Below are 9984 nucleotides of genomic sequence, written 5' to 3' on the forward strand. Positions count from 1 at the left end.
CTCCCCCTTTTTTCTTTTTTAATTACTTCTAGGCTCCAACACAACTGTTGAAATGAGTGCCACTGGTGATTATTTTCAACGTAAGAGTTGATGTCAAGGTTTCACAGATTAGATTTATCTACTCTATTCCATTTACTCTCTACAGACTCTTACCAAATATCTCATTGTACTTCCAGCTATGAAGTCTTCCTCATTTGCCAGAACTCTTAACAAAATGCTAGCCTTCCATCCTTAGCAGCCCGTCCCTCCTTTCACTCCAAAATCTTCCACTAGGCTAAACTTCTATCCATAGCTTCAATTTTCCATTTGCTTTCCATTTCTGCAGAAGACGAGTTTCTTATCCTTGTCCACACCCACAAATACTCTTTCTTCTGCTTATTTCACTTCCCATCATCCTTTCCTTGCCACAAGGGTCTTTTCTACTCTTAGGAAAAAAGAGACAAAGCAGAAGCTCACCTTCATGTAATGTACCTACCATTATAAAAAGTTTCACCTGTCAAATGTAACAGCTATATACTACTACTATACTAAAGATACAGAAAGAGTTGTATTCTGTTTATGTATTAACACGGAAGGGGAAGACAAAAAAAATGCATGAAGTTACACAGTAACATTGCTAAGGAAGCTAATGAGAAAGGTAATTTCTAGAAGCAGAAATAAAAGACAACAGTATTCAAATCAACCAAAATACAGATTAATACTTATTAATGAGAACTTTTTTGATTTTTTCCTTTACCGTAGGAGTTTGGGACTGCACGGAGAAAGGATTCAGTGGTACTCCAGCAGATCTTTTCCTTTTCAGCATTATAATTGGCGGTGGACTTATCTGAACAGTCTGAATATTGAAAGAAAAGAGAAAGTGACAAAATGAAGAGGTGTTGTTTAGTGTTTTCTTTTGCCTTGGTTATTAACATTTTCCATCAAAGAGAAAGAAGGCTACCGGTACTTCTCATTTGCCAAGAAAACACACCTCCTGATAGACAACTCAGCCACATAAAAAGTTATCTGAGCAATCAGCCCATGAAGACAGACACTAGATTTTTTTTGGTAAACAGTTTGAGAGAAAAATTGTCATCAATAAATGAAACAGTTTTCAAACAGTGGGCATTTCAATAACTAACCGTGCCTTTAACGCACAAGTATCAGAATAACTGGTGGGATGTTCTTCATGTCTGCTGAAACAGTAGTACTGAGCGCACATGCCTTAAGAAAATACCTTAAACCCATTTTAATTTATTTACATGTAGAGATATTTTATACTCATCCTTATCAACAGCTAATAACAAAAGAAATTTTAGAGAACAAACAACAAAGCCAAAAAACCAATAGCTAACTACTACTTAAGTAAATAGAAGCCATAGTGTAATTATTAGCATTATTTCCCCTAATCAATGCTCCACAAAATTTGACAGCATTAAAATGCATTTGTGTAATGATTTGAGGGTTTTTGATAGCCTAAGATATTATAACTCTTAATCAGATGTCATAGGGAGGAGTAAAATAGTAAGCGTACAAAACCAAGAGAACAACTTTACACTGGAACGTCTATACCCCTTCTTATTGCTCTGTAAAAACACATTATGCTTATTATGATACAACATATTTCAATTCAGTATCTCACCACTACAACAGTTTCACGGTTTACACGTAAGCAATCCTTTCAGTTCTAAGAAATCCTGCTAAGGGACATTAACCCATTGAAAAGTCATTAATGACGAGGAACAGCCTCATTTGAGACAGTCCAACCCTGCTACAGCAGCCATCCTGCACTCCTAACTCAGAGGAAGCGCTAACGTGGTTCTCTGCAGCAAACTGTGGAAAGCAGGAGGAGGCAGACAGAAGTTCAGGCTATGTCATCTGCTGAAACAGTCCTCCGTCAGCTCCTCTCGTGAACCCAAACACGCCAGAAGGAAATACCCTACTGTATACTGGTTGGAGCGTGGTGATACACATATATGGTATACATGATTCAGATGCAGGTTAAGTCCTGTTTCACTCCAAGCTGACTAAAACCTAGAAGGCTGCATTAACACAGGCTCTACGTCTCATTAATATAAACCATCTCTAATCAGGACATAATAGTTTTGGCTTATCAAACCAATACAGTCATGCAACTTCTGCACAGTGGAGATGACAGGTAGACTGCATACATATGTGGAATATACCAAGCATGTGTGCTATGGAAGAAATCAATCTTAGATGGTCTAGTTTGAGGAAGAGCTTTATTTTCGTGATATGTTCCATGACAAGAAAAATGAATGGCTTAAGGAGTTTCAAGCAGATTTTATTAATATACTTACTTCAGCATTAAGATCTTGAAGAATATCCCCTAGTAAATCATCCTTTGACAGGTCCACAGTTTTCTGTAAGATAACAGATTAGCCAAAAGTTCTTAGTTATATGTGCAAATCCAATCAGGAGACATGCAGCAAATGACTAAAGGGTTTCTACAGAACACACACAACGTTTTCAGAAATGCTCCATACACAAGAGATTGTAATAGGAGTTTATGTGTTGCTAAACACAAGAAACTGAAATGAACCCTTGCTTTATTCCACTCTAACTAAAATACTGCAAACAAGTTAGAAATCTTTAAATTCAAAAATGAAAAAACTTACATCTGTGTTTTTCTTCCCAGCACTTGCTATAAACATAGACTTAATTGTGTTTGGCTTTGACACCAAAGATTTTTTCACGTTCTTTTTATCAACTGTAGATGTTTTGCCTCCTTTTCCTACAGAAAAATATAAAATTGTGAATTCTGCATCAGAAAAGCTCAATGTTTAAGGGTCCAGTTATGAGCAGGAATAGATAGCTGAGGTAGTCTATTTCTTCCTCCTTTACACTGTTGGCTGAAACGAAGCCTAATCATCTTTCATTTGCTGCCAGCTTTGTAACGGCTGTCATGCACACACAAAAAAAAGCAAAACCCTATCAGCACCCTATCTTTCCTAGCCACGTCAGAGATGATCTTTGCATACTTAAGTTCATACTCCAGAAAAAGAACGAAGATACTTTACATGCAAGCATCTCCAGAAAAAACACGAGTGTCCAGGAGTTTGGCACTAGGCTTGGATTCTCAATATCAGACTCAATTTCTCAGTTTGCCACCAACTTCATAGAAGTTGGCAAAAATCATTTGATCCCAGATCCTTAACAGCATGCAAGTATTTTAGTGGCAAAAGAGACCACGCATCCTTCAGACACTGGCTTTGGAAACCAAGACCATTCCTAGATGCATTTGTTCTAGAAGTGAATATATATCCCACAGAAGACTGTAAGCAAAATTGCACCGGTAGTGCTGAAGTAGTTAGCAGTCATTTGACCTCAATTTGTGGACCTCTATCTTCTGTATCAGAGAGGCCAAACAAAATCCACAGTCACAGGCATAGAACTACAGAGCTTCAAGTAACATGTCATTTAGCCATATTCACCACATACTGATGTCAAGAAGTTGCCCATTTTAGGTACCTTTTAAAAGCCTGTGGAAGACATTCTACAGTGATCATGTTCAACCTACCTTTCTTATTGGAACCAAGAGCGTCATCATCCAGATCTTCATCAAAGATTTCCCTTCCATCTTCTACATAACCTATTCCATCTGTAGAAAAACAAATTGTTAAAAATTTACATTTTAAATTCTGTCTTCTGATATTTCTAAATATATTCATAATCAAAAGTTTTACGTATTTAAACACTTTTTCCCCTTTAATATAGAGCAAAAGTTATAAATGCAAAAGGGTTAAAAACTACAGCACTCCCAGCTGTATCTTCTATTAGACTAAATATATTATTACGTGTTTAATTAGAAATTATCAATTACAGTACTTCTTTTTAAAGTTACATCACTGATAACTCGAAATAAAATTTCAAAAACAGTTCTTAATGGAAAAATATTTTCATTACCATCCTAATACACTACTATGAGAACAATGCAAAAGATTCATTTTCATATAAAAGCTTATCTTTTTCTTGCCCCCAAAACAATTTGTAAGAATGTACTAACTATGACTTACCTCAAATCATTAACATTATGAAGCCTAATCGAGTTACAACACTGTAATCAAAATATCTCTCCAAACGAATCTTAACTTACCATCATCAACAATCCAGTCATCATCCTGACGTTCTCTGACCATCTTGGAGTATTCTTCCTCATCTATTTCATCATAAACACCTGTGAACTCCTCAACCTACAGTTAAGGTATACTGAGGATTAACAGTTCCCATACCGTTACTTATTAATATAGGTCATCAGCAAGAACATAAAAGTTCCCAAGAAACGCATGGTTTCCTACACTGTTACATTGTTCACAACTTGTAAGCGCAGTTATTCATTCAGTTTAAGTTTCTTTTTTGGCAGTGACAAAAGACAATTTACCAATTTTTAAAATTATCACAGTATACTGAAATTCAGAATCTGCTGAAGCACTGGCAGAGATTTCATTTGAAACTGACTTGCTTTATTGCTCATTTCACATTACAAAAAAAAAAAAAAAAAAACCAAAAAATCCTAGCAATGGAGACTTCTGACCTCTGGCTCTAGTCTCAAACACCAAGATGAGCTCAGTGAAAAAGAAGGTGATTTGATGTGCCCAAGCATAATGCTGAAAGTGCTCTTTTGTGCCTCAGAGTAAATTTGCATGTTAATGATCTATGCACTTCAGGCTTCTTTAGATTTATCCACCTCAATGGGGAAGTCACTTTCTGTTGGCATTACAATTAATTGGACAGTATCAATGTTACACTAACAGACTTCAGTTCTACCAGTTAAATACTTAAATTTTGGTTTCTTTGTGGAAAGATAGCATATCGATATTAATGGATTTCGGTCATGTAAAGCTTTGAAATTCATTTAAAGTCATTTGAAGTTAAAAAAAAAGTATTTCCTATCATAACATTAATTACGCAATTAAATTTTAAAAGTTGGTCCTTCCCTGTGGGATAGTTATCAAGCAATATCAAGCATGTTTGACTTGCAGTTAATAAAATTGTTTTAGTTCTGAAAACAGAAAGAAACAAATAAATGATACCAGAAAGCAGCAAAACAATTACAGTTACATCCTGAAAAACATACGCCGTTAAAAAACAAAAGCTGATCTGAAAGGCAGATTTTGTTTCCCATAACTTTTAGATATGTATAAAGGGTAGTTAAGCATCTCAGCTCACATTCACTTTTTATTGAAAAGAAAAGATAAGGAATTTTCACCTCATATTTTATTTTTTCACCGGCTTTGGCTTTTTTCAGACGTTCCAGTGCTTCTTGCTGGCCTCTTCTAGACTTCTTCTCACGTCTAGAACGTGATGCTGCAAAACCTCCAGACTCATGCATAGCTGCAATTAATTAAAAACAAGAGAAATAAGTTTAGTAATGAGCCGCTGTTATCTTTGGTACTTAGTGTTCAGTGTTGTATTAATAGATGGTTGCAGTTTTGCTTAAAATGAACATAGAGACCTACTTGGCTAAAAGCACACAGAAGGCTCTTGATAAGCCAATTCTGGAATTATACTGAAGGCATGGGCTCAGACAGACACAGAGATCAAACAGACTTCGTGCCAGTTCACATTCACCAAGAAGCTACCACCTAGGTTTCCAAATCACCTCTCAAATCTCATCAACCCTTAACCGAAAAGGATCCCCCCACTCTTTCCTTGGGAATTTCCAGCTCCTTTTATTTTGCATGTCTCCATGACAACTCAGGAACAGACAGACTTAGAAAAGGCCTATATTGCTACAAAGCAGTAATGGTTTTTTTTAGGTGGTTTCACAACGTTTAAGAGTGCAGTTAGATTGAGACAAACTAGTAATCTGTTGACAGCAGAAGACTGCCGCCCCACTTCCTCATACACTTTCTTCCCTTTCCAACGCTTCCCCCAGCAAGGTGCTCACCACTTCTCTTAACCTTTTTCTCTCTCGATTTTGGGGGGGGGACGGGGGGGACGACACAACACACATTTATCTGACCACAGAGAATGAATGGTCCCAATCCAACTTATGAAAGCAGACAACTAGCCCAGGAACAAGACTACGGGTTTTGTGTGACAAGCTTAATTCCCCGGCTGCAGGCAGAGGAGACCCAGGGCTAGCACAAGCGGCCAGGCCAGGCCAGGCCAGGCAGCCAGAGGAGAAGGCCAGGCCCTTCCTGGTGACAGCAGGAGGCCAAACTGTTAATAGAGCTGCACCTAGGCAGCGTGGCTGAAGCAAGTAAGTAAGGATTTGTATTGTTAAGGGCTGGGATGCGCTGAAAAGGGACATTTACACTGACTGGTACCAGATGTGGAAGAACTGCAAAGATGTAACAGCTTGGGTGTATTTATACAAGATTTTCTGTCAATTCTTTGCGTTTACTGTAAGCAAGCACCTAAGGCAATGTGCTCCTCCCGAGACAAACGTATTTCCACCCCCAGCTGAGACCATCCCCGCCTGCCGGTGCCCTCGGCAGTGACATACCAGCGCGTCCCCAGGCTACGAGTGCCCAAGCTGGGAGAGGTAAGCCTACCGCTGGAGATAACCCAACCTCACCGCTGTGGGGAAACCAGCGCCGGCGCCGGGGGAGCGGTGCGGGGCAGGGCGGGCTGCGCGGCCCGCGCCCGCCGCCGGGCAGGAGCCGCCCCTCCCAGTGTAACCCCCCCTGCCCGCCGGGAGAGAGTCCCCCGGCTTGGGCAGCGGGGCTACCGCCCCGCCAAGCCACCCCAAGGCGGGGGAACGCGGGACGCCCACCACCGGACCCCCGCGGGCGGGGGACCCGGTCGGAGCGCTGCACCCACCACCCCCCCAGCCCGCCGCGCACGCGCGCTCCCGCGCGGGCACCCGCCCCGCGCGCGCGCTCTCCCTCCACCACCACCACCACCACCACCACCACCACCACCACCACCACCACCACCACCACCACCCCCGCCCCGTTGCCCCCCGCCTAAAACCGAAACGATGGCAGCCGCCGCCCCGCCGCGGAGGGGCAGGCTGCAGCCCCGGGCGCCCGCGCGCCCCGTGGGCCTCACCGTCCCGGCTCCGAGCGCCGCTTTCGGCCATGGCGCCCGCGCGCTCCGCTCGCGCCAAGGCTCCCGAAAGTGGCGCGAGACGGGAGCCCCGCGAGCCGCCGCCGGGGCGACAGCCAATCAGCAGCCGCGGTGGCTCCGGCTCCGGCCGCCTCGCGCGGGGGCGGGCCCGGCGCCGGCCCCGCCGCCCGGGGCGGGGGACGAGCCGCGGCCGTCGCTGGGGCCGGGGGGCAGCGCGGGCGGCCGCGGGGCTGTGGGGTGGGACGGGACCGGACCTCCCTCCACCTCCCTCCCCAGAGCCGAGTGCGGGAAGGAAGCTCCGGGTGAGGCGGAGCCACTTCCTGGGCGAGGCCTGCGCCGCCGGCGGCGCCTGTCGGCCCGGGCTCCGGCCGAGGCCTGGGCCGGCGCTGGCGGCTCCAGCCGCTTCAGGTGGTTTGCCTTGCCTTGCCGGGCCGGGCCCGCCCCGCCGCTAGAGCCGCGGCTTTGCAGTCGCAGCGGGAGCGCTTTCCAAGACGTTGCGCGGAGATGTGCTCGTTAGCTCATCCTGAGGGCCCGAGAGGCGTGTGAGGGCAGCAGCAGATCAGCGCCATCCAGCGGGTTGCGTCTGAGGAATCTCCGGCAGGGCTCCCGCCTGCTGCAAGGGTGTAGGGGCCCATAAACCGTAGTGGTATGGTGCCTTAATTGCGGCAAAATAATGTAGATTCACACTCCTGAATTGGGGTAAGGTGGTGGTGGTGGTTGATGTCAGTCGTCTAAAAGCTGGAGCCAGGCTGCAGTGCGAGGGTCAAGGACAGCCTGCAACAACATTGTCAGCAGTAGATCAGTCCCTGCTGGGAGAAACGGGCATTTTCCACACGGTTTTAAGCAATATATGGCCACAGAAGCTAGGAGTGTGATCATGACAGACTATGAATAACATCCACGGCAGCCATGGTTTTCTTTCTGCATATTTAGAGTAGGTATCATTATCCTCTTGTCACAAGTTTCAGGAACTCCGTCAGTAAATTACTCCCTAGTCTCTTCAGAGACAGGTAGTGGTTGGCCAGTTCAGTGACAAAACAGATAATGTAATGGTTGCCCTCCTATTTCCTCCTTTACCTTTTCTTTTTTTTTTGCCCCTTCCTTGCTAGACATGAAAAAAATAGATTGACTGGCTTTCTTAGGAGGCCAAGTGCATGGACAGCTCAGAGAAAAAGCCTGTTAGCTTTTGCCTTGCATATACCTGGTTTTGGCAGTAAGCGGGGGAAGGTGGGGTATGTTGTGCTCATCTTGATCCTATAGAGATACTCTCACTCACATGTTTCAAGAGTATTACACACTGGCCTTCAGCTGAGGAGCAAGAGCTGTGTCTGGAAAAAGATATATTTCAGTTTCAAGTACAGCTGGAAATGTTTTTAAAAGCCTTGGTTAAGACAACTGAAGCTTTACGAGTCCTCTCCTCTAAAATGGCTTAGATCTATCTGCCCGTGCCTTCATTAAGAAACCCAGGGAAACTGGTGGGGTTTGTGCTGTTTCACCACAGATTAACCTTGATCTTTTTTCCAAAAACATCGGTGTTGGCCAGTCACTACCCAAAGAACTTGCCATCTTAATTTGCAGAATTTTCTGGACGAGCATTTACTGCTCATAAAATACGTGGGCACTGACTCCAGCTTCTTACAAAGGCAGGTAGCACCAACACTTCAGGGCCATTTGAGAGCAAATAGGACTCTGCCCTTACAGCTGATATGCTGTTACAGGAGCGTTAGCTAGTATTGTTTGGCCTGGATATACTGACTATTTTCAGCTATCTAGAAGAGAGAATTTTTATGGTCTTGAAACTGAAAGGTTTTTTTTGCTCCTCCACAAGGACTCCTTTGCATTGGTAAGAGAAATTAAAAAATTACCGGACCTTGATCCTTCTAACTTATCTACCCAGTTCCTACTACAACACTACCTCTCACTGCTGGATCTCATCTTAGATGGAAGCAGAAGAAACACCCTAACCACCTGTAGGAGCTCACTGGTGCCAAAAGAGACCAGTCTGTTCCCCCAGCCACCCCGACAGCCAGAATGCCTGTTCCCAGGCTCTCGAGAAAGTGAGACCACCCCTCTCAGCAGTAGCTAGTTACTAGATCAGCTTAGCTGTAGCAAACCCACATCCTTGGAAACGCTGACAGCTATAGGAAGAAAGAATGCTTGTCTGACCTACAGACGGCCTTTCACGTGTGTATACGCTCTTGGTTTTTTTTTTCTTTTTTATAAACACATGCAAAAAACAAGATCACGTCACCGAGCATGATGTGGGGTTCAAATTCAGAAGTTGCTCAATTTTTTAAGCTACAACAGAGAAACATTTATAAAATAACAATGTCACGAAATTGTTCAGTTTGAATAAAAATAAAGTGATACTGCATTTCACATACACGTAGCTTTCACGTGCTTTGGAATTTTGAATTGATTGGATTTTAATGCTTTTGATTAAAATCAAACAATACCCTTTGTGAGCTGTCATACAAACAGTGGCATGTTTGTCATTCAGGTGATGCCATGATTTGAGCCGGTACACAGTGATACAGTTAATTTACCAAACTGAAGTTGTTGCCATAGCTCCACTGTGGGACAGCGCAGATTAAACAAAAGCCTTTTTCATGAATGCTAGTTCAGTCCTGACATTCGTCTCTGGCCATAACAAGAATGCATCTGTTTCCCGCAGCACAGCATAGCAAGCATATTTAAATGCTGCAGGGGAAAAAAAAAAGGGGGGGCAGGGGATGCGCTTTGCTTTGGAAAAGAAAAATAACCCAGCAAGATTTGGGACTTCCTCTGCTAAATGGCTTTATCACAGCAGATTACTTTGAGCTGATCTTTAACCTCCCTTGGGACAGTCATACAAGAACAACTTGGCATGACCTTTGCTCAATTGTCTTTTAAGTACAAGAAGTGGGAATTCCACTGTGCAGTTCAGAGCCACCCAAGGTTCTCTCAAGGAAAGTGTGATAGCTGCAG

General features: G+C 43.7%; 1 protein-coding gene across 4 annotated transcripts in view; it reads right to left on the reverse strand.

Annotated features, from left to right (window-relative positions):
* POLA1 (DNA polymerase alpha 1, catalytic subunit) overlaps positions 1-7061 on the reverse strand; it is a 210064-nt gene extending 203003 nt beyond the window's left edge. For 3 of the 4 annotated variants that reach the window (XM_076355992.1, XM_076355983.1, XM_076356009.1), the window contains exons 1-7: positions 7000-7061; positions 5210-5334; positions 4097-4193; positions 3521-3601; positions 2619-2734; positions 2301-2363; positions 737-835 (exon numbers count right to left, since the gene is read on the reverse strand). In XM_076355992.1, coding sequence (XP_076212107.1) covers positions 737-835; positions 2301-2363; positions 2619-2734; positions 3521-3601; positions 4097-4193; positions 5210-5334; positions 7000-7030 — 612 coding nt within the window. In that variant the 5' untranslated portion in view covers positions 7031-7061. Of the gene's footprint in view, positions 1-736; positions 836-2300; positions 2364-2618; positions 2735-3520; positions 3602-4096; positions 4194-5209; positions 5335-6999 lie in introns of those variants that run through there. The other variant, XM_076356000.1, reaches the window with a different exon arrangement.
* Positions 7062-9984: the final 2923 nt, after the last annotated feature.

The sequence above is a fragment of the Aptenodytes patagonicus genome, chromosome 1, assembly GCF_965638725.1.
Source record: "Aptenodytes patagonicus chromosome 1, bAptPat1.pri.cur, whole genome shotgun sequence".
NCBI classification, from domain to species: domain Eukaryota; kingdom Metazoa; phylum Chordata; class Aves; order Sphenisciformes; family Spheniscidae; genus Aptenodytes; species Aptenodytes patagonicus.